At 40.7% G+C, this 24,672-nt stretch overlaps 1 protein-coding gene across 1 annotated transcript; it reads right to left on the reverse strand.

Annotated features, from left to right (window-relative positions):
• Nucleotides 1–9,620: 9,620 nt before the first annotated feature.
• LOC142059869 (cytochrome P450 2J4-like) lies at nucleotides 9,621–24,177 on the reverse strand. The gene is made up of 9 exons (XM_075099103.1): nucleotides 23,937–24,177; nucleotides 22,581–22,743; nucleotides 21,320–21,469; nucleotides 19,313–19,473; nucleotides 16,669–16,845; nucleotides 14,111–14,252; nucleotides 11,797–11,984; nucleotides 10,966–11,107; nucleotides 9,621–10,277 (listed from the first exon to the last, which is right to left on the reverse strand). Exons 1-9 carry the CDS (start codon nucleotides 24,105–24,107, stop codon nucleotides 10,099–10,101), a joined length of 1,473 nt encoding a protein of 490 aa, XP_074955204.1. The 5' UTR covers nucleotides 24,108–24,177; the 3' UTR covers nucleotides 9,621–10,098.
• Nucleotides 24,178–24,672: the final 495 nt, after the last annotated feature.

Here is a 24,672-nt window from a genome sequence, read left to right on the forward strand (position 1 = left end):
TTAGGCCCTTTATTTTCTCTATTGAAAGGCAACTCTGAGCTTTTATCACCTTGCGTTTTGACCCCTGAAGCGACGGTGGCACTTACAAAGGTTTCTGACGCTATCGCTTTGCATCAAGCAGATTGCATCTGTCCTGAACTACCCTTTCAGCTAGTCATCTTGAATCCATCTACCCAGCCATATGCACTGCTTTATCAGTGGGATGTAACACGCAATGACCCCTTGGTGATAATCGAATGGATATTTCTTGCTAATCAGTTACATAAGACCATCGTGACGCGTCCTGAAAGCTTTCCCCTGCAAATTATGAAAGGATGACAATGACTCAGGATATTAGCAGGACAAGATATTGCCAGAATCATTGTACCAGTGTCATCCCATATGTTACAGTATTTGATGCAAAGTTCTCTAGACTTTCAAACAGCTTTAGTACACTTTTCTGGTCAGCTAGATAATCATAATCAGAGCCACAAATTGATCTAACACAACTTTATATTATATGAAACCCCAAAAAGAAGCCAAATACCTCTATCAGCCCTCACCGTATTTACTGGTGGATCAGGTCGAACCGGCCGGGCAGTTATTTTGTGGAAAGATCCATGTACTCAAACTTGGTTGTCAGATATCAGCCATTCTGATGGTTCTCCACAAATTGTGGAACTCGCTGCAGTAGTCCGAGCTTTTCAACTTTGGCAAGAACCCCTTAATATTGTATCAGACTCAGCTTAGGTACCCGGGCTAGTATCTCATTTAGAAAATGCACGTTTGCGGGATGGTTCTCATCTGCTATTATTCCACTATCGATTCCAGCTGTCCTGTCTTTTGAATGACAGAAAAGAACCTTACTTTATTATGCATATTAGAGCGCATACGACTCTCCCCAGCCCTTTGGTTGAAGGCAACTGGCAAGCAGATGCTCTGACCGTGCCTGTTCAAGTACTTCCCAATATGATGGAACAAGTCCGGATTTCCCACACTTTTTTTTCCACCAAAATGCAAAAGCGTTACAAAAAAATGTTTTCTTTGACATCTGTACAAGCCCGTGACATTATTAGTGCTTGTCCAGTCTGCCAACGCTTCTTTAGCACATCATCACAAGCAGGCATTAATCCTAGGGGACTGACTGCCTTAGAATTATGGCAAACAGATGTTACCCATTTTCCAAAATTTGGTTGCTTGAAACATATTTGCATATCCATTGACACCTTCTCGGGAGCAATTTTTGCTTCTTGTCATGCCAGAGAAAGAGCCCAAGACATAAACAAACACTTTACCTGTGCCTTTGCATACTTAGGTATCCCGTGTATAATTAAGACCAATAATGGCCCAGCCTATATCTCACATCGTCTACTAACCTTTTTTCAAGACTGGGGGGTGAAACACATCACAAGTATTCCTCACTCCCCCACAGGGCAAGCCATCGTTGAACGAGCACGTAACACCTTAAAATGCATGTTCTTACAACAAAGCAGGGGAGCTGGAACCTTAACTCCACAAGAGCGTTTAACAAAAGCACTGTATGTCCTTAACTTTTTGAATTTTTCCTATACAAGTCCCCCCATTAGCTGACACTATCTCGCTCTGCAAACAGACCGGCAGAGAATAGAAGGAAAGGCGCAGAGCCTCGTACGAAATTTAGAATCCGGGATAACGGAGGGACCCTTCGCCCTAATAACATGGGGAAGAGGTTATGCTTGTGTCTCCACAGGGTCAGGACCTCGCTGGATCCCAGCCCATTGTGTTTGGCCATATCGGTATCAACCCTCAACAGAAAATTCCACATTGGAAGAACCAAACCCTACTGAAGGAAAATGAAGACGCTCTTTTTATTGATTGTATTTATAATCTGTTCATGTAACTGGGTATGTTCTTGGCCAGGGTTACCCAAGCTGCCATCGTCTAACAATGTTTGGGTAATACTGGCGAAAGCCATAAACCAAGACTCTTTCATTCTGAATCTACTCACAAAAGTATTCAGCAGCTAGAACAAAACCTGCAGAAAATGCAAATGGACAGTGATTGGAGTTGGTTTTATCAGCTCTTTAGTGGTCTGGGCAGATGGGTAAAAACTCTTGTAACGTATGTAATCTTTTGCATTGGAATATTTTTCTGTATTGTTATCTGTATCCCATGCTTATTACAATGCTTACAACGTTTAATAGATAAATCTCTGAAAACCATATTGATAGTCGAAAAAGAAGGGGGAATTGTGGAACAAGTGAACGTGGCCTCCTGTGACAGCGTCAGAGAACTCATCGGCCTTGTTGGACACAAGCCGCGGGATAGATAAACAACCCACAAAACCACAGAACTGAGGCCTTGATATGTGGGACAGAAGGTCAGGGGCACAGCTGGAGCACCGAAGCAGAAGAGCGCGCTTATCTATGTGTATACCATATATGGAGCTAGTGTGATAGAAGACATTCAGAGGCAGAGAGAAGGGAAAAATACTAGCTCAGGAGGCAGATTATATTCAGGCTGATCTTTTGTTAATAAATGGCTTCAGCTTTGCCTGTGCACGAATACGGAATCTGTGTCATGAATCACCACAACACCCCTCCTGCAGAAGCTCACCTGCAAAGCTGGATAAAAACAATCAACAAGCTAAAATTGATGAACAAAAGCTGGAATTATTCTATTCAATATTTTCTGTTTTGTTTTAGTTTTGGGGTGGGGGGGTGTTTGGTGCTGGGGTTTTTTTTAATTATAGCAGGGTTTTCTCTTTTCTCTTGTCAATACTTAACAGCAAGGAAAGGAGAGAGGCAGGGTAAATGGAACAAATGTTCTGCTTCTAAGCCTCATGGATGCAATTCCCACATTTCAAATTGTAAAATTACTTTGTTTTTCCAACATCTGGGACTGGTCTAATGCTACTATCTCACCTAGAGAAAACAAGGGTTCATGTGAGACACACCGTAATTTATTTGGGAGCTTCACCAGTGTACTGCTTTCCCTCATGTGGGAGAGACTGTAAGTACAGAGAAAATTATGGACCTTTTATCTTGATCAGAGGGCAGAGAGCATGGTCATGGTGAACAATATCCATGTACCTAGCAAACAAGAAACCCCGTAGATACTGTATTTCACCAAAGTGTCCAGGAAATCTATTAAGGACATTGTATTGTAGCATTTGAATCTCTTCCTCACCCAGTCTCATACTGATGGCAAATGAGCATGTAATGAACTCCAGCGTACTCTGGTGAAACTGGTTCATTTAAAGCTAGCTTTTGCTAAGCTCGTGATAGAAATGCAGGCATAGTCCTTTCAAAGAGACCTTTGCTGCCCTCTGCCTGGTTCTTCAGAGGACGCACTGCTGAAATATTAAAATTGAATAATTTCATGCTGCAGAATTCACACTTGATCTATGCAGAATGAACCAGTGCGCTCTCTAGCAGCTGTTGATGTCCTTGAGTAGGCTGAAGGCTGCGCAGAGACAGTTTCCTTTGAACTACGTGTCAGACCAAATACATGTATTAGGACTAGGTATCTGAACAGTGAACTCCCGCAAAGATGCATCCTTTTCTGCCACGATTCAGGCTAATGCCACAACAGCATCAGAAAGCGGCAAGCCTGAAATCCTGTGCAGGTCCCATAATTCCATAGCAGTCTTAAAACTCGTAACATCATTGAAACGGCAGTAATGGTATGCATTTCTTTGTGATGTTGACTACTGTTCATGAGTGCTAAAGCTACTGATACCCTCCATATTAATGGAGAGTGGTGGCTGTGATATTTGCCCCTGCCTAAAACTACTCAAAAGTAGGCTAAAGGAAGCTGCCTGCCTTATATGACAAACTAGAGTCATCTATAGCTCACAGTTGTCAACCCAAGATGAATTTACAAGGCAGAGCCTATGCTCATGTGACTGCATCATTGGAATAAGTATTTTTATAGTATTTGGAAAAGTTATTTCAAAAAGAGTATCATACAAAACAGTCTAAAATGTTTCATTTTCTCTGTAATGCTCCTTAAAATGCACTCCTTGTAGAAGGCCATCATATCACCAGCTGGCCCCAGAATATACTCTTATTATTAGCTTGCCTCCTGTCTCATCTGCTGTATCTCATAAACTATTCAGGGAAAGGGCTGCAATTCTACTATTATTATTCCTTTAACATTAGAATCTCACACTGCAGGACAGCAAATAAATAGTTCCTGGAGTGTTGGCTAAAAAAACCACAGGCTGAGATTTCTTTGCAGATATTAGGACAAGTTCATAAGCTTTTCACTAAGAAAAAAGATATGCCAAACTCAGCGAAATATTATTTCAAATAAATCCAGTTCATTGGGATTTTTTTTTAGGCTGATGATGTCAATGGATACATGCAGTTTCAAGTATCCCCACTCAGACATTTCTTAATGAAAGCTTTCTATTTTTCCCAGTGAATGTTTTAGCTCAGGACATCAAACTTGAATTTGAATACTCTGGCTTTTAGAGGCATTTTGTGTTACTGAAAACTAAAATGTATTTTTCTGCTGCAACTTACTGCTCTGTGGGAACCATAATGATCAAGAAAAAAAAAATCCCAGAGAAACTCCCCAGAGAAAACTGTCACTCCAGGAAGAAAGGAAGGAGGCACGGATGAGAAATGTTGGAATAGGGTCATCCTCACCTCTACAGCTATCTGACATTAAAACCGGTAAGGAGAAGTATCAATGTTATGACAGCCTTCATGCATTCACAAAGGTAATAAATCCAGATAAAATGGTCCTGCCTTTAAGTTTCTGTGAACCACAAGAAGTTTGGGAATACCTGTTTCTCACCTTGCTGCAAGCATGACTTTGGGATCTGATAGCATCAGGAGACTAGACCTTACCCAAGCTTGGTGTTTATACTAACTATTAAGGTCCTTGATTAAATATTGAATAGCACTAAATGCAGGACAGAATCCCATTCAGTCTATCTTTCCAGTCTGACGCAATACTATTCATACGTATTTCCTGAGTTTTACATGAAGTTTTGCAAAGATTCAGACACCCCACATTTCCCTAGGGCTTGTGAGATTGTGTCAAAGCCACATTAAAAAGCAGTAAATTACATTAATGGCTTCTCTCCAGAAAATAGACCTCTAGCTATGTCATCAAACAACACTAAGTATCTTTGACATCATTTGGTGAGTACTGACTCTTTCTGTTTTCTTCCCAGTGCTTACAATTTGATTATTTTTCCAGGACAATCTGAGAAGTGCAATCAGGCTGACTGATTTATAACATCGCAACTTGTCTTACCTTCTGAAGACAAGCAAATGTTTGATCTTTTCCCATCCTCCACAGATTCTCACAGATAATTGCTAATAGCTCTGAAGTTGATAGTGTTCCCTAAGTGCACTGGGACAAATCAGGCCAGCCAATTTGAAAGCATCACATTTTTTCTAGTTATTTTCTAACCTCTTCTTCCTCATCCAGACAGAAATAATCCATGAACATCAGTGATGTTAAATATATTGGCCTCTGGATCACCATTGCCATTTTCATTGACAACCAAAGCCAAAAAAGGCATTAAATTGTCCATCTGCTGGAGAGCCTTCCTGATGTACTGCAGTTTTAAGAAACCAGCACTTTCCTTGGTTCTCATTATACTACTGAAACACGGAATTTTTATTATTTATTACTTAAATGTGCTTTGGGTATAAATTTTAAGGATACACAGAGAAAATCTGCCAGGTAACACATCTAGAAGTTCTAGATGTTGAAATTTTCATCTAATCTCAACAGTCACTGGCAAACTCTTCAAGGAATGAGACAGTGCAGAAGCATTCACTTTCGGTTGTGCTTCTGACACTGTGCAGACACTGGAATATGTGTGTTAAGACTCAAGAACAAGGGCAGGAATTGTGTCCTTACTAATGAGGGAATTTGTATTAAATAACTCCACCCTGCTCTATTCCTTGCCCTTGCCCTTCTCTTATTCTTTTATAGGAGCCACATTTCACTCCCTGTTATAGGGGAATACTTCTCACAGGTGGGAAAGGTCTGCTTTTTTTCCTGCAGATGCAGCACAGTGAGAGTAGAAACATCTATGCTGGCTTTGCAAGAGTTAACTTTTACATCAGGAAGAAGCTCACCGCAGAAAGGCAAAATCCTGCCTGGGCTAATTGCTCCACTGAAAACCAGGGCAAGCTCCCTGCACGGCTGTGCTGGCCTGCTTCTGCTCCCTGAGCAAGGTCATTTACAGCCAGTTCAAAAGTCTTGGTGCTGAATGTACATCCTAATGTCCAAGCACAGCTTCTGAAACTGCTCTGCCTTCTGCTCAACAGGGCCCAGCAGGACGTGTGCTCTCCTCCCACCGAAGTAATATATCATGTGTTCCTCCTGTTCCGCTGCAGTCACACCTTCCCACACTCCCGAATCATCACATTTATGATCACATTTTGTAGTCGATACAGAAGGAAGCTGACATCAGTGCACTGTAAGTTCAGAAAGCAAACAGCTGGAAAAGAAATAATTTGAGGTACTGAAGATCTGTTCAGTCCTCACATCTCCTTGCTGCTTTATCTGTTTTCTGCCCAATACTGGAAAAATTTAAATTCACACTAACTCTAAGACTCTCTTCCTAGAACTGATTTGTGTTTCTTACCTTTCTCCTTTCCTTAGAATTCTTCTTTTTTATTATCACCATGTACAAAAAGAACTGCTAGGCCAAGTTATATTTTGAAAGATCTCTGCACTGGGCAGTGATCTACTTTACTTAACCTCTTACCTCTTAGAAAATGTTTTGTCCTCTGTTGAGTAAAGATCTGTGAACATGGAAACATTTTACATGTTTATTTCAGGAAAATCATGTTTTAACAAAGTTAAAACTCTCACAGAAAGCCTTTTATTTCCACCTGATTTTGGAAAAAACATGTTGACCAACATGTGTTGTTTTAATTGTAATTTATAGTTATGTATATAATTATTATAGCTTCCTCTCTCCAAATGCTTTTGGAGCAAAGACATAATTAATTGTTTCTCCTTTTTTTTCTTTTTTTTTTAAATATTTTGGCCTCAGTTTTATACATAAGGATATTACCTCTCGCACCTGCTAACACAAGCTACTCCAGACACAAAGAGTTACGAAGCCACCTTCACCAGACAATTCCTATGGGCTCAGAGTGTCCTTGCAGAATACAGTGAAAGGGGGCACAGACAAGAATTGAGGTATCGTAAGGCTCTGAGCCTCTCCAAGGTCTACATGAACCCAAAACCTTTAACTTTGGCCCCCTACGTTTTCTATATTTTCCTTTACAGCCGGATCTTCCACTGTATGGTTGAACAGCTGCATGGTGCTGCTCTGGGGAGTCACAGGGGAGGAGCTCAGCAATGAGGGGAAGACGGGGTGATGAAAGACAAAGAGTTCCATATCTGATAAAACCACTATGCTAAAGCCTGACCATCTTCCTGTGTTTGTAAACAAAACTGAACCTCCGGTTTGTTTCCAGGAAAATACAATGGGCCTAAGCAAGTCAGTCAGTCCCCCTCCCTGCAAGTCTGTGCTCTTTAACTGGTCACGCAGGCCAGCTCCCAATCATTCTTCAATGCTCTATCTACAGGGATTTAAATTTTGAAGCGTGATCTAAAAGGTGCAAGACAGAGACTGACCTACACACTGATGTGACGATCTGGGAGAACAGCAGTCCTTTAAATGGGGCCCCGTGCCAAGAAGTCAGGCACCAAAGAACTATCAGCTTTACAGGCTGAAAGCAACTAATCTCGGGCATCGCAGAGAAAGGTGGCAATGTGGGAGCAGCAAACCGAGCTGTGCACTGACACTAGCAGGCTGGAGAACATCCGTCATACAGAGACTAAAAGGGTATCAATCCCTCTCATGCATCCAGAAAATACAGCCCAAGCAAGCCGTGAGAAATAACGTGGAAATAAAAAAAATAGAATAGAGAGGAATGAAGGATGTAGTGGAGGTCTTCAAGACACCCCTTAGGGACAGCAGGCCTGGAGTGACACAGCTCGGCAGCCTGATGGAGGAGGCACCACGCAGCCAAGGCTGAGAGAGTTGGCATGGAACATGGGAATGGCAGCTGGGCTTCTCTCAAAGCTGCTCTCACCTTTGTTGGCCTCCAGTGGCAACATCAGCCAGACTTTAGGAGGCTTTTAAAAGCTCAGAAAGACCAAGCTTTATTAGAACATGAGCTAAAGTGAATCACTTTTAAAATAGGTCAGGGAAGAACAGAAATATAAAGGCTCTGAAAAGCATACCCCTCCCATCTCCCTGCTGTGAGCCTCCTGCTGATGTCCTGCTGCCACATATCGCGTGCTGGGCTCTCCTCTCCCGGGCATGCGTGCACAACGGAATAAAAATCACAAACAAGCAGTTCCTGTCACAGACAGGCATTAGAGCAACCACGCACAAATAACTTACCCACATACAAGGCATAATTTTCCTCTGCGTGCCTCCTCCTGAGCATCCAGACAAGCAGTAGGTATGTCCATTGTTTTGGGTTCAGACAACGCATCTTGCTCCAGCTACATACAGGCCTTCCTGGGCAAGCTTCCGTCTCAGGCCTACTTATGAGCTTCCCTTTTGGAAGGATACCTGGGGAAGCATGTCGCCATCAGGAGTAACAGCATCACATAGCAATGAATTTAATGCTTGTAACGCTACTGATATTTCCAGCCTCATTTTTAAGAAGCAATAACAGCACCAACAGCACCAAATTACACTGCTTTCTGCTTTGCCTTATCTATCCATGCACACATTCAATTCCACAGAGACTTTGACATCAGTTTTTAACAGGCCACGCTGTTTTCTGTCAAATAAAAAGTCAGGATGTGATCTTCCATATTTCACTAATGCTCTTCTGCCATCTAATTTAATAATAGCTAAATATGAAGTGCTTATGATTTTGATGCTGTATTTCATCAGCTATTGAATTAGAAATAATGAGACAGGTCTAAATTTGTGATTCATGATAAACTGCCTAAACTAATCTCAATCACGCAGCGGATGACATCTAGCGATAACTAATTTAGCTGATGATTGTCTGTGTAGCTGTCCTGTCCTCTCCCACAGAAATAGAAATATTAATGAAGGACAAGTTTACTTACACTTTACAAGTCTTTTCCAGACAATATAAATAAATTTATATTCACCACAGGAACCAATATTTTCCTTTTCTGCTGTTATAGACTCTTTCCTTGAATTTGACGGATATATTGTATATGTGACATGCCCTTGTAGCTTCAGGTGCACTGCTGAACATCTGGGGTGATTAAAAAGTATCTCTGGTGTTTTCCATGTATATTTTCCAATTTACCATCAGTTCTAATTCCAGTGGGATCCTCACCCAAACTGCCCCTTTGAGGAGCTCCTTGCACCTGCTGTAGTAACCACCCTGTGCTGATCTTGGCAGAAGTCAGCCCACAGGAGTAAACAGCTGCTCTGTTAGGAAGGACTTTCCAAAAATTAACTTGGCAGAACTTTAAAATACTAAAAGTATCTGCCCTAAAAGAAATCCTTTCTCTGTAATTTCACTGAGTTTCAGCCTGTGCCTTTTCTCTGCTGGACTTACACCAATTATCCTCTGGCAGATTTAAAGATGCTTTATATGTATTCTGTTGCATCAAATCTAGTTGTTCTCAGTGAACTGTAAGTCATCCATAAATAAAACCAGTTGCTAATTTTTCCTTCATATCTTTTATTAGTGACCATCAACAAAAGTTGACTGAAATGTTATTAACAATGATAGTAATATAAAGAGGAAGAATTTTCCAGGTATGTTTTTCCAAACCCCATTGCTTTTGAAAACAGGATAACTCAGAGATAATGAATTAATTTTTGAAGTCTTCCAGTCAATTTTGTCATTTGCTCATCAGCATACCAGATTTAAATATGTCAGGCCAGACAGCAACTGCATCATGCCTTTATGGCTGAGGGTGACAGTGTGTTCCAGATCAAAAGAACTTTTACCAAAAAAAAATATTATTACCTTCAAAAGCAGGTAACAGGGCCTGAAAAGAATTACCTGCTGTAGACAAAAAGTGGCTTTTGGAGCAGAAAATCATATCCAAGACAAAAAATGTTATACAGTCTCAAGACATACATTCACAAAAGTAAATAATATTGCTTAATAGATGGTCTGTGACATACTGCACATATCCACCCTAGCGTGGAATGGCACAAACTCTGTACGGGTGGGGCTGCAGCGTACCCCCTAGAATGGGCTCTGTGTTGATCTTCGTCACCCCCTCAGGGAGCTGGAAGGTGAATGCCCGCAGCAGGTTGGCAAAGAAAATAAAGAGCTCGGTCCTCGCTAGATGCTCCCCCAAACACACACGGTGCCCTGCAGAAGGAAGAGGGGAAGGACAGTGAGTAAATTACCCTGACCTCAAAAGCAATCGCATTCATCCTCACACAAAGCAAAGGTATTTTTGCTTAGTCCAGAATTTCTTTAGGACTTAACACAATCAATGCCACAAAACCTGATGTAATTCTTCCTTTAAAGAATCCACTCTGCAGCTATAGATAACTGTGCACCCCTTCTGCTCCAAGTTTCACTTTAATTACTTCAAAACACTCATCTTCATTTGACTGACAACTTTAAAGGAATTCATTCAATCATGTAAATGAAGAAGAAGGACTTCCTCTTCCTGGGAGATGTCATGCTCCAGTTTTGTATGCATAAAAAAATCAGCACAGCTGCTTGCAGGTACTGTCCAAATGTATATCTGGTGTTGAAATGTATGCCCAAATCAATAACCATAGTCATTAGCAGAGAATTTCCTTACAAAAATAGGGCAAGTTAGATGTATACATTTGTCGGGACAACTCTGATTTTCCATGCTATTATTTGTTCAGTAGAACAAACGTTTATAGTTGGATTGAGAAATGTTACTGAAAATAATCATGTTGATTTTATCACTGTTTTCCACAAAGAGGTTTAAAATAAACAACCAATAGGTTTTTAATAGGCATCTTTATTCTACAGTCCCAATCCAAACCACTAGTGTTTGTGCTGTCAGTCCATTTACCTATAGAGAATGGTAAAAAGGCTTCTTGGCTCACAAAGTTTCCATCCTTATCCAAGAAGTGTCCAGGGTTGAACTGTCGAGGTGTTTCCCACTGCTCTGGGTCATACAAAGACGAAGCAATATTTGGAAGAACTATGGTGCCCTGAAAGTTAAAAAACACGAACTGGGTTCTGGCTGTCAGTCCTCCCACAGCAGTCAGAACTGGTGAGGTGAGGCCAGTGTTAGCTTACTTTCAGAGTTGCATTGCATGCTGGTAGGTTCACTTCCCCACTGTGGAAATGAACTGTGAGGGACATGAAGTCTTTTTCAGAATGTCAGTCCGAGCCTGACAGTGAAAGTGGCCGTGTCACTAGAAACTAACAACTTTATATTTGTACTAAACTAATTTTCACTTCTAACAATAGAAGTTTATGTGATTTAGTCTCTTCGACAAAAGCTAGTTGCAAACCTTTATGCTTTTCCCTGCATCTTTTACAAGCCGTCTGTAGGCAAAAATTCCGTCAGAAGTCTTTCCAATGCCTTATCAGCACAAATCAATCACAGTATCCTGCAGTAACAATTTCTAAGGTTTCACCTTCATTGGTTTATTGCTAAAATCCCCTCTTCCACCCAGGGGCATCTTTCACTACTGATAACCCTCTCCCAAGAGCTGCATCGCTCAACTCAGCCTAGCAAATGGTTTCTTGTCCTTGTTCCCATTCAGGCTATGACCCAGAGGTATCCAATCCCACTGCTGTTGAGGAGAAGACCCCGGCACACATAGGTTTTAATCTACACCTTGCTGTACTGATGCAGGAAAGGTCTGCAGCAACTGAGAAGCTGTGTCTGTACCTTTCTGAGGGGAAAGCCAAGCAATGTAGTGTTCCTCACACACACTCTGGGCATGCCAACTGAGACAATGTTGCTGAAGCGCTGAACCTCATGAACCACAGCATTTGTGTACGGCAGTTCTCTCCGATCCTCGTAGCAGATTAACTGGGAAGGACCCAGAACGGCATCCAGCTCCTTCTGCACTTTCTCTGTGGAGAAATATTCACCATTGCAGGTAGAAAAATGTATCAGGTATTTTCACTAATTCCATTTTCAAAGACATTTCCTATTTACCACTACAAGGACAGCAACAAAACTAATGTAAAGAAGTGAGTAACTTTCATAAAGAAAACAAAAGTAGCTGTGTTCCAACAGCTTAAACATATGAGACCTCTACCTTTGGGTCTGAAGCTATTTGACTTTAGTTAGAAGCTATTTGATTGTAGTTAAGACATTCGTTGCTCAGAAATTTAAAACTTTTTTAAGACTTGCCTTACTAACACTTAAACACAAGAGAGAACTGATTTATCTTTGTGTTTTCTTTTGGCTAGGTGCCTCAGGCGCCTACAGCCAATTAGAGCCACTAAGCTCACAGCTCTCTGGAATTTAAGCCAGGTGAATCTGGACCTTAAAAGCCTAATTCCTATTAAGAGGTAATGGTTCTTATGTAGGACGTTTGTTAAATGAAGCAATGACAACCAGAACGATGTCCAAGTACCTTTAAAAAAAAACAAAACTGGATCTGCTTCTTGGCACCTCCCTTTTGATCAAGAATAGCATGATTTAAATTACTTATTTAAAGTAATTTATGCACAGGAGCATTGGGAGCATTAACAAAAGGACAAAATTTGTTTTGTAAACCTCAAGAGAGGTGGTACATGTAATAAAAATGCCTTAGATTTTTAACAAATGATCCTATCTTTTTCCAGGGCCTTGGAAGCAACACCAAGATGCGGCGAAGCCCATTCTGCATGGATCAGTTTGTGCTCATTCATACCAAGCCCACGCAGTGACTGCCAGCAGTCCTTCACAAAACTATGTTAGGTACACTGTGACAACAGAGATTTAAGCACCGTATAGAATTTAAAATGTATATCCGGAAAGATTTTTAAGTAAAGCAAATTTCCTTCCATGAAGAGCTAGCTTACAAAATCAAGCACAACTCAGGACCTCAGGATCCAGTATAGTTTAATGTGATCAGTCACTGCCTAAGTGTAAATGTGCAGCTCTGTTCCAGAAGTTCAGAGAACAAGGAGAGCCCAATTCAGCGATTAGGCAAAAGACCAAACTTTTCCATATGGTACATAATGGAACTGCATAGCATTGTCATTGAGTCTCGACACAGGCAAAGTATGAATGGGTTCAAAAAGAAACCACCAACTAAATGAGGACAGATATACTGGTGTCGGTTCATTATGAAAGTCTAGGTGCAACCCAAGAAGCCCAGGAGGATCATTCTGCACACACCCTGCTTTCCCAAGTACATGCAAGGTATTATATTAAGATAAATAAAATTATTTAGGTGAGTCAGTGCTTTCATAACCTTAATTACATTAGGTGATAATAAACATGCAATAACACAAGATTAAGTAGACCTTCTTGTCTGACAGCTGCAAATTGGGCAATTTTTTCTTATCGTCATCTCTTTCCTCCATTTAAAATCCTGTTCTCCTCTGGGTATTTGTACATAATCTGCTATCTAACAATGAGATTTCTGTTATTCAGCATAAGAGATCATTCTTGCTTTGGTTTACATTAAGTGCTCTATGAAAGCAATTGACTGTTATTTAACAGCTAGACTTAAAAATAAACTTCTTAAATGTACGTAGACATAACAGATGCGCCATCAAATTCCCCCCCCGAATGGAATAATTTATCTTGCAAGAAACTCAAATACAGAGTTAATTTAACCACAGGTTAAATAGACACCCTGATACCATGAGGATCATAAATGGACCGATGGAAAAAATGAAGTCAAAGTTGCCAGTTGACCTATGGGTGATTATCTTTGCTACTTCTGTGACCTGCAAAGCACAAAGAAGGGCAGGACTCCCTGTAGCCCCCATCACTGATATTCAGCCAATACAAAGCAGAACTGAAGTAAGTTTCCAAAGAGTGACAACCCCAGCTAAACTACGACACATCCCTACTATTGATATTACTCTGCATCTACCAATGCTGTCTAGCGCAGATCCACCAGTACAAAAAGGTCCATGTGCCACTGGCCATATACAAGTATCTAGCAGTATCTAGGAATAATCTCTGATCCAGGAAAATATTACGACTTGGCTGTTCTACTGCATCAGAGACATTTGTGATGTGCTTATCTACTCACCTTGGATGTCTGGATTTGCCACCATATAGAGCAGGCCCCAGTTCAAAGTAGTGCTTGTTGTCTCGGATCCACCCAAGAAAAGGTCATTTATGGAATAAACCATGTTGTCTTCATTGTATGTAGACCTGGGTTCATCTCTGGACTGCAGATGATAAGAAAAAGTAGAGGTTTATACATGAAAGTTAGAAAAACCAGAACAGGGTTAAATGTGATTTTATCACCAGTACCAAGCTGCAATGTGTTCTGCCTATAGCACAACACAGAGAGACTGATAAAGAATATTAGACACAAAAGATTATTATCAATACGAAAAGTAACATTTCACAGATGGACGAGCCATGTTTACTCCACTCATAATCATGACACTAAATTGCATGTTCCCCCCAGAAAAGGACTGTTGGCTTAATTGTGCAAATATTGGTACATTTAGAATGTTTCATAAGCAATGTTCCTCTGAATATGTGTACCAGCATGTCATTCTCCATGCCTCAACTCGTACTCGATCACTTACTTTTTCTACCAAGCAATACAGTGACCAGGTAATAAACACTGGGCTGTCAGAGCTCTTAACCTGCAGTATTCAGGCTGCTTCTCCACTACAAGACCACGATGACTCACATAGGTCTGCTTGGGGGTTTTACAGTTTTTAGCCATAAGTGTGAGGACAGGTATGTATATGCTGAAATTATGAAAGCATATTGTTATGGTTTGGGGGAATTTATTGTCTAAATTTAGGGAGATTATGCTCAGGGGTCTTGAGCCTTTCTTTCGCCAGTGGAAAAATTGGGAAGTGGGAAGGACATTTTTGCCTGTTATAATATAATCTAATATTTTTATATTGCCCATGTGTATTTATTACAGACAGTTCAATTTTTTTAATAAATAAACTTGGATGATTTCCACTCAGCAGAGTCACAGAAAAGCTTGCTGAAACAATTTCTGGTCCACTGATGTTAAAATCTCATAAATCTTAGAACAGCAGTGGAAGTCTTTAGAAGGAGTTAAACGTTTTGGAAGATCAGATGTGTTAATATTGCGCCAGTATAAAAAATTTAAAACAAGAGACAGTTTTTAGCAGCTGATATGGGAATCAATTAATAAAGAATTACCAGCTAGAAATACAAATTAATGCTATTTATTATGATACAGAAATCTGATCTTGGCAAGGAGATCTGATTTGATATTTGATAGAATTACCAGCTTGGGCAATAACAACAATTGCACAGTTGCAATATACTTGGAGTTCCACAAGATAGTTGCTTTTGTTCCCTACAATTAAAAAAAAAAAAAAGAAGACCTATGAAGTATTCATAAGACACATGCTGAAAGACTAAAGAGCTGGCTGACAGAAATAGCTAACAGACATTCCTCCCTGGAAGCGTGTCTCTAGTGTGACTGAGCACAGCAGCAGAGCCAACTCAAGGAGTACACAAGGCTGGCAGCCGTCCAGGATGGCAGACCTGTTTAGGGTGTGCCAGGAGACACGGGATGTGTGCCTACAGCCTGACAAGGTTGCAGTGCCCTCTGTTGCTGCAACCAGCCCATGACCACGGTGGAAGGGGCACCAGCTGTCTCTGCAGGGAAGCACTGCCACCCAGGAGCAGCAGTCACTACCCACTTCCCCAGGGGCTGCAAGAATAGATACTCCACCAATCTGGGTACCTTCTTTGGCTCTCTGAGCCACTTTTGCCTTGTCACCCCCCAGTAACACCAGTCTCATCTTGTCACTTCCTCCCCTTTCTCTTTTCTCTTCCTATCACCAAGCCGAACAGGAGGAGGAATATGGCCTACTGCAGTAGAGAAATTGAGAAAGGAAGGATGATTAAGTGGAGGTAGGAGTCACGGGGGGGGAGGGCAGCTGCTAGCCCAGGGATTAGGGAGGGGATCCAGCTCCCAAGAGATTCAGACAAAGAAAAAGTGATCCTGATAAGGTCTAGAAAAGGGAGAGATATGTGCCCCTGCTCACAGTTAATGCAAGCCTCCCACAGCCTTTCAAAACCCTGTGGATTCCCACCTAACTCTACCATGCATGCCTGCCTGAAATGCCCTAATTGTCCCAGTTCCCTTGGTCTACTTGAAACTTCACTGACCCTGGCATTCTCTTCTCCAGCCTTGTCTGAAAATCTGCCGACTCCTAGATTATTTCTTCACAGAATGCCCTCAAAATCCAACTGTCCTCTTGCAGCAATCTCTCTTGACAAACACTTGCCAGCCAAATATCCTATCCAGAATGTCCCACACTGTCTCCCCAAGACCTTCCCAGTTCTCTTGTCCACTTAGAAATTCAGTATTCTTTCTTGGAGGCCTTAAATAATTTTGCAATTTGTGCCAATGAGAAAAAATGCAGTGTATTAACCTGCCCTTTAATGAAAGGATTGCAAGTTGCTGTGGCATATCAATAATTAGAAGGGATGTAGGAAGTTCTTGGTTACTGGATTCACATTAGGATATACTATGAAAGGTTACAGACTATGATAGAAGGACTCAGACTGGATGATTTAATGGTTCATTTCACCTTATTCCCCACGAATGTATGATCAGGCAGAACAAATACTTACTTTTTCAATATGAGCCAAGTAAAAGTCAATGAAATCCTGCAGTTCGTCTGGTATCCCACGCTCCATGTGCATTCTGATCTCTCTTCTCGTAAAAGAGCTCAGGGCATCATAGCAAGACAACGCCTTCTTATGAGGACCAGGGAGACGGCACATCAGCCAGGGGAAGATTTCATACAGCTGCAAGAGTGACACACAAGAAGTACTACAAAGTCTCTATCACTAGAAAATGCATTTTAGGCCTACTAAAAAGAGAAGGTAATACTCATGTTAGCATGTGTTTTTGGCATCAGTAGTGAAATATTCTGACAATGACTATGCATACATTTTCAAGTTGTGAAATAGTACAGTATATAATTTCTAGCTGTGTTAATTCCACAGGCTTTCAGCTTGACCACAAGCCAGATTAGAATTATTACAATTATAATGAACCGCATTCATTTATTCAATTATTCTATTCAAGTATTCAATTACAATGAACTCTATTCAGACATTTAAAAAGTGAGATCCTGCCCTCCAGTGGAGAATACCAGGAAGGAAGAAGCAAAGCTGTTGCAAACTCTCCTCACCAGGATGTGCAAAAGCAGTTGATAAAATCCAAAGCAAGGGCCAGCTACCAGCAGCTGGCATACAAATTTGGTAATCCCCAAAGGACTCTCTACTAATGAGCTTTCAAGGGTCCTCAATAGAACTTGAAACATCTGAAACCTAGAAAAGCTGAGAAACAGCTACCTGACAGTTTTGAGTATTCTCTTCTAGACAAGAAGAAGGGATTAGCTGACACACCAGTTTAGTTGCATCCTTCTCTCTTACCATTTGGGAAAATACAGCCTGAGAATAGCTGCTTTCTACCTACTCTGATAGCTAGAAAGTTAATTCTGATTTTCAGCCTATATTTATGCCTGGGTAATTTGTATACATTGTTCTTGTATCTGCAGTGTATTTTCTTTTAATAGTTCTTTTCCTGCTTGAAACATAACCCCATTATTTATTTACCAGCAGAGGTTCTATCTTTTCTCAGTCTTCATTTTGCTGAGTTCTTCTCGTACTCTTCTAATTATACCACAAAAAGCACCTTATTAGGTGTTCGCTGGGGTCTGGCTGAATTAGATAGACTATACTTCTGTCTTTTTGGAAAACCAGTTCTTATTGTCAGACATCAGATTAACAATTAATCATTGCCTTATCACAGAAAGGTAGTAGTCCAGCCCTTGCTAAATTCACATAGAACTTCATATCTGTTTCGTTTAGTTCCATTTCTGGTATTTTTTTTTTCTTTCAAAATCTGTTCAGAAGCCTTACATACAACTGTGGTCTGACTAATTGTATGTGGTTGTCCAGATTACATGCATTCCTACTCTCAAATGGCTACTATGGAACCCTAACTGTAAATGGACTTTAACTGTCAATGTTCAAGACAGGCACTGAGCCCACCCACCTTCCTGGCCACCAGTCCTGCCAAAACTCCTCCTCCTCCATTTCTGGAGGGGCCCAATCACAGCGTTCGCCCATTCAGTGCCTGACAGCACGGAATCCAATTAAGAAACAGGGATGTGGACACAGTGATGTCTACTTTTTACATAATATTGAGTACCCTTTGCATCCAGGAAGTAGGAAAATTGCAGCGCTTGCTCTGGAATGGTTTGAACCCCTGTTCTTATTTCCCATAACAGCATCTTATTCATTGGACTAAAACAGAGCTAGGATAGGAAGGAGAGAGGAGGAGGTATAGTCTCTATCCCAAAAGCAGGTCTCACCTGCCACCACTACACACAAGTTATAGGACCAAAGCTAGGCTGAGCAAAAGGGAACCTGATCACAGCTCAGTGAGAAGAATGCTCCATGGGATGTGGGGGGAAACCTCTGTATTACAAGGATTGCTTACATGTTTTACATTAAGAAGCTATGGCATAAGGTATACGGACAACTTTAGAAGTGGAACCAGAATCAGAACTCCCGGGCAACTTTGAATGCACTTCTGTGTAAAGCAGGCCTCTTCTAGTGTCAGGTAAGTCCTTGACTCTCAGAAGAGCACTGGTTGTTTTGATTGCCAAGCTTACAGGTATATTTGCTGGCTTGGCATTTCCTGTCTTCTGCTGCCTGTGTCTAGAGATGCTCCTCACTCAGGGTGAAGGAGTGGAATTTCTCTGGGAAGGCTTCAAGTCTCTACTTCTTGTAGAGGAAAAGGAGATAAGTACCTGCAGGCAAAACACTTAGGTATTTGAATCATTCTTCTCTCTCTTGACTGTATATAAAACAGTGTCTAAACTTGGCATGTGAATCAAACTTCTAGACCTGACATTTAACAATTTTACATTATTTTAACAGACATGGTGCCCAGGGCAGGAATCTGTTGTGCATGAGTGTTAAGAAACCAAGGAACAAACATGACCCAGGAGCAGTCCATCAGCTGGTGCCTTGCTGCAAAGATTTAGGAGCAAACTATCTTATCACAGTACTCAAATGTAGGACAATGAATACAAATGACCAAGGCTGGTGTGTAGAGCATTACCAACACACTGCCTAGTAAAGCTGCATGGGATATCACTCATCACCATTCAAAAAATTTTGCCTAACACCTATCTCTTGAATCTGCATTCCTCACCTTCTGCCTTATTCAGAAAAATGCAACAGACTGTTTACTTACATGATGAATAAAGCTGCCTGCAAATTTGAATAGATGCTCTGTGGCTTTAAGCAGTTCATGGAAGGTTTCATCCTCTCTGGAGAAGCGATGTCCAAAAACAACAGCACAAATTACATTTGAGACAGAATGAATGAGAGGGAAGGAAGGATCCAGGGGTTTCCCTGCAACCATAATAATGTCACTGTTAATGTCTCCTATTCTGCTTTAGTGAAATGAGAGGATATATTAGGTTACCCAAAGAACTTTCAGGAGAGCATTGCATTTCACGAGAAGCAGCAATCTTCTTACAAAATTGTAGTATCAAACTGATTCTTCACAACTATGGTGCAATCCCATAATCCCAAGAATGTGTGACACCTTAAAGAAACGCCAAATGTGTAAAATATTTCATAATATGATAGAGCAAATTTAGAGGTAAGAAAAAAAATTCCATGCAACTTTGCTGTCTGGCAAATTCAAAATAGGTCTCAAGCATGGGAATGACTGAAAACACTGTGGTCAAAGGAATTCTGAGCAGAGAGCCATAAGAAGAGAGGCAGCCTTATTCAGCAAACACGAATCATGCAAGACTACTATATCTTGTCTGACCTTGCCAGAGATGTACGACCTCCAGTAAGATAAAATGCTGTAAACTCTTTTCAACCAATTGTGGCAACAACATAATAACTAACTTTAAAGCAATTACTTGAAAAACTAATATCAAAAAAATATTTTGTGACTCCAGAATACATGGCTATAAACAACTATATTTAGGTATGTGCTGATGCAACTGTCCCACACCCAATGGACAATTCTGATTAGAAACTTATTGTTCTGGGCTTTTCTTTACTGCACAAATGGTCACATCTCAATCTCTCCTAGCTCTTAAACCATGGGATTGGGCTAGATGTAATTACTTTTAATTGATACACTGCTAGCCACAGCATGTCCTGATTTACTGTGCCTTTGCGTAATGATCAGTATTGGGAAATCCAGCTGACATGCTCCTAACTGGGTTAATCAGGATAAAATGTTGTAATGAAGACAAGATTCTGTCACTGCTTTACAGAGTTCATGCAAATGGCATTACAAGACTTAACTCATCAGCGCTGATAATGTGCCCATATCTTTCTTCACCAGTACCATATAATGAGCCAGCAATGTGCCCTTGAGGCGAAGGCGGTCAACATCATCCTGGGCTGCACCAGGAAAGGCATTGCCAGCAGGTCAAGGGAGGTGAACCTTCCCCTCTAATCAGCACTGGTGAAACCCATCTGGAGTGCTGGGTCCAGTTCTGGGCTCCCCAGTACAAGAGAGATGTCAACATACTGGAACAAGTTGAGAAAAGGGCCACAAAGACAATTAAGGGATTGAAGCATCTGACCTAGGAGAAGCTGAGGGAGCTGGGACTGTTTAGTCTGGAGAAGAGAAGGCTCAGGGAATTATCTTAAATATGTATAAATACCTGATGGAGGGGAATAAAGAACATGGAGCTAGGCTTTTCTCAGTGGTATCAAGTGAGGCAAAGGGCAAAAACTGAAATACATGAAATTCTGCCTAAACGTATGAAATTTTTTTACTGTAGAGCTGACTGAACACTGGACAGGTTACCCACAGAGGTGGTGAAGTCTCCATTCTTGCAGATATTTAAAACCCAACTGTACTCAGCCTTAAGAAACCTGCTCTGATTGACCGTTCTTTGAGAAGGGGTTAGACTAGACTGTCTTCAGAGATCCCTTTCCACTTGCATTCTATGATATAAATAATAAATAAGATCCAGTTTTGCTTCCCAATGTTAGTAGCTTTGTAGATAACATTGAACAAGAATAGTCTCCCACTGGGTTTGAAAACACAGGACTGGGGTCTTTAGATTTAGATTTTAGGTCCATTCCATTTAGACACTGTAAGACCCTGCACACTCTCTTCTGGAACAAAAACTGCCCTTGATTTCAAAAGCGGACAGAGAAGTTCATACACTAAAGACACCAGATGAATGACAAAATGAATCAGTATTTATTGCAGAGATACCTTTCATACTTGCAAAGAAGTCTACCAGGTAGCGGGCCTCTTCTTGAACTCGATGCTCCAGACCTCTTTTCCCCAGACCAAGGTTGCGTAGAGTCCTCAGTGCAAACCTCCTCTGCATCTTCCAGGTGTGACCAGTTGCCAACATAATCCCTGCATCCATTCAAGGAAGAGCTCTTTACCATGCTAATATTTATTATAGACAAAGACTACATTAAAAGAGTTATTAACCACAGAATATAATTAAACTATTGCATTGCCTATGGACACAAAGACACAAAGAAACAGCTATGGCAAGCACGTGGGCAGGGCTAAAATGGATAAACTCAACTGGTTAATAAGACGACTTGCAGGATTAAGCTTGATCCAAGACAACCAGTTATCTCAGAAAGTTTGACAGCTGCTCCTCTAAACATTCTCTGAAGTGCTTGCCTCCCGCTTTTTAGCATGCTCAGAGCTCACCTGACCAGGGTAATGATTCTCATAAAGGGAAAAGGGTAAAGAGTTCTGACTGTCCACTGTCAGGGAGAAAAGTTCCTGTCCACAGGGCAGAAAAATTCAGTACTCAGGCTTTGTGACAAATATTTTCAGAAGAAATAAATGTCATATATTAACCAGATCTTTAATGTAGTATGAAAAAAAAAGAAATCACCAATTACTGAAAGAAGTTCAAATTAGAAATATTTAAGGAATTAGGTTTCCTTAAAAAAACCTGAGGTCCCAAATAAAATAAACATTCTTTCATAATTGCATGTGTTCATGAAAATCAAGAGCTTGAGAATTTCCAGTACGGTTGGGGAGTATGAAACCTACAGCAAGGTTGAAACAGAAATACACAGAATCTCTTGATGAAACTGTGAGAGTAAGAAATTATTCACAAAAGGAAGGGAATGGGAAGAAGATTCCACCATCAAGTTCATTCTTCAATTGAAAACATAATGGTAGGAGGCAGCAAGGCCGGGACAAGAAAGTGTGTTGTTTTCTGCTCTTCCACCACTTCTTTGTGGCACAACCTACCACTGCTTCACCTCGTCACCTCTGAATCTGCTCCAGTGAATATTTCACAAGGCATTATGAATCTTTTTTCTTTTGCTGGTCATTTCCTCCTCCTGCTATCCAAAGGCTATTTTGCCCCTCCCTACTTTGCAGTTCACTGGGCAGTCATTCCTCATAGACAAACCCTGTTACTGTGCTACCTTTGAAAGTGGTTACAAGCTACAAAAGAGCTGCAACTTGTCAAGACAATATGGCAAGAAAATCTCACCTTTTCCTTTGGCCATTGCTCTGAAGAAAGGAGACACTAGCCTCCCAGAAACGTCTTCAGGGTGCATGGTCATACCATCCTTAACTGCTTGAAATCCATTCAGTACAATCACTGGGGCCCATCCAAACCATAAGGTGAAAATGTTGCCATGAATTTTTGCCAGCTATAGATGGGAGAGAAGCCAGGAAAGCATAGATGAAATCCCACACACTGCAAGCAAACAGAGGATGGACCTGTTTTTACACTGATTACAGGACCAGCCCTAAGGTGGAATGGTATCTCCATGTTTCCCACCACATTACAATTATTACAATTCTATGTAAGAAAGCATGAATGTCTTTTCCAGCATTCACTGTTGGAAACAACTGAATATTCCAGCTTTTCAGAGTCACAGGTCTATGCTAAGAAACATTAGGTAGGTTTTATTACTGTATACAAGCCAGGGCTCAGTTCACCATGACTCATGTGATAAAGGGTATTTTCTATGGATTAATTTATTTCAAGAGTGTTTCTATCATTTGTACTGGTAAAGTGGCACAAAGGGAATGCAGACATGTCAGAGGAGTAACTAGCTTGTAGAGACTGGACCAATAACTTTCTTGTCCCCTCTCCACCCCTTTGCATATTTAGGTACTGGAAACTTGAGTAAGACCATTCTGCCTCTCCGTGTCCTTACTTCCTGTCTGACCCTGCCATTTGGTCAGAATAACTGGCATGCCTCATCCAAATCACAGTGACAGAAAGCCACTGGAGCACTGTGAGAACAAACAGAATGAAATAGAGGTGGCTTTGTGCGTAGAAGTACTCCTCAACAAACAACAGATGTTCATGGGGTTTTTTTAGATTCCGTCAACACAAACAAGCATATACACACATAGTGCATCTTAAGTATCTACTTACTGCTCAAGCTAGAGAGTGCCAGTGCTTGGAAAGCTAAAAATCAATGCTGTGAAAGTAATTTTTTAAAATGGTATTACTCTTCCCTAACTGCAAATCTTATACAGTATCCCAAAAGGTATTTAATCCTAAATTATACCATTTTTCACATGAATTTGTCAAATTCCATGTTAAAAGGTGATGGGTTTAAGCATCAGAATGATTTTCACATGTTCAGAACTTCCAATACCAGTTTTCTTAGCTTGGCAAACTACTTTAGGCAGCAATAACTTTTTCTTATTTTGCCAACCAAACCAGCAGTTCCGAACCAAACCAAGTGCAATATCACAGCGGCTAGTTAACAATTATAGTATGTTACCAATGTAGTTTTGGGAGAGGATGTTTTCACATGGAAAACAACCTGAGAAATGGGAAATTACAAAGACTTTTAAACAATTAGGAGCATCCGAAAATAAATACCTTCATAAGGAGATCACGATTAAACTGAAAGTTCATCTGTATCAAGGTCCCAAAAACTGGGAGAGGGATCGGTCCAGGAGGAAGCTGTCTCCGTACTCGTTGCAACTTAAAAAACTGCATAATTAGAAGAAATACAGCCAATGCTATAAGAATTTGACTTATTGTCAACATTTTAACAGCTGCTTTTACCAGCTTGTCTTTATTGAAAATAGTCTATTGAAGCTATTAAGGCTGGTTGCTCAACCAGTGTTTTTCATAAGAGTTTAAATTTCATATAATAACAGTTCCCCGCCCCAACCCTCCCTCTTTATTATCAACCACTCCCTTTTTGTCCCACTCACTGCATTCTCATGCTCAAGCATATTTAATAGAGGCATACCCTTCTTCCTCTTCTCATTCAGATTATATATATTAAATATGGATCACAAGATTTGCAGGAATGGTGTCTTAAAAAACTAGGGCCAAGGTTTTCCAGGATATGTAGATACGCATATCCACATGTAAATTCTCCATCCAATTTTCTGAAACAGTTGTGGATGGTATGTGCCTCTACAAATACTTCATGAACACTTTTAGAAAAGCAATAGCCATACATACAAATTAAGCATGCAAATATAAGTGGATATTAAATCTTGGGGTTTTTAAAATGTTTTGTATATATTCTGTGTACAAATATATCCAGTAATGGCAAGGCTGATAAAAGTTAAAAGCCAACATTTATCTTAAGATAGATATA

The sequence above is a fragment of the Phalacrocorax aristotelis genome, chromosome 7 (genome assembly GCF_949628215.1).
Source record: "Phalacrocorax aristotelis chromosome 7, bGulAri2.1, whole genome shotgun sequence".
NCBI classification, from domain to species: domain Eukaryota; kingdom Metazoa; phylum Chordata; class Aves; order Suliformes; family Phalacrocoracidae; genus Phalacrocorax; species Phalacrocorax aristotelis.

Coding starts and splice junctions, on each gene's coding strand:
- LOC142059869 (XM_075099103.1), bottom strand. CDS start 24,107: ATGTTGACAATAAGTCAAATTCTTATAGCATTGGCTGTATTTCTTCTA. Junction 16,846..19,312: donor CAGGCAGCTTTATTCATCAT/GTAAGTAAACAG, acceptor TCACTCTTGCAG/CTGTATGAAATCTTCCCCTG. Junction 14,253..16,668: donor ACTTGGCTCATATTGAAAAA/GTAAGTATTTGT, acceptor TATCATCTGCAG/TCCAGAGATGAACCCAGGTC.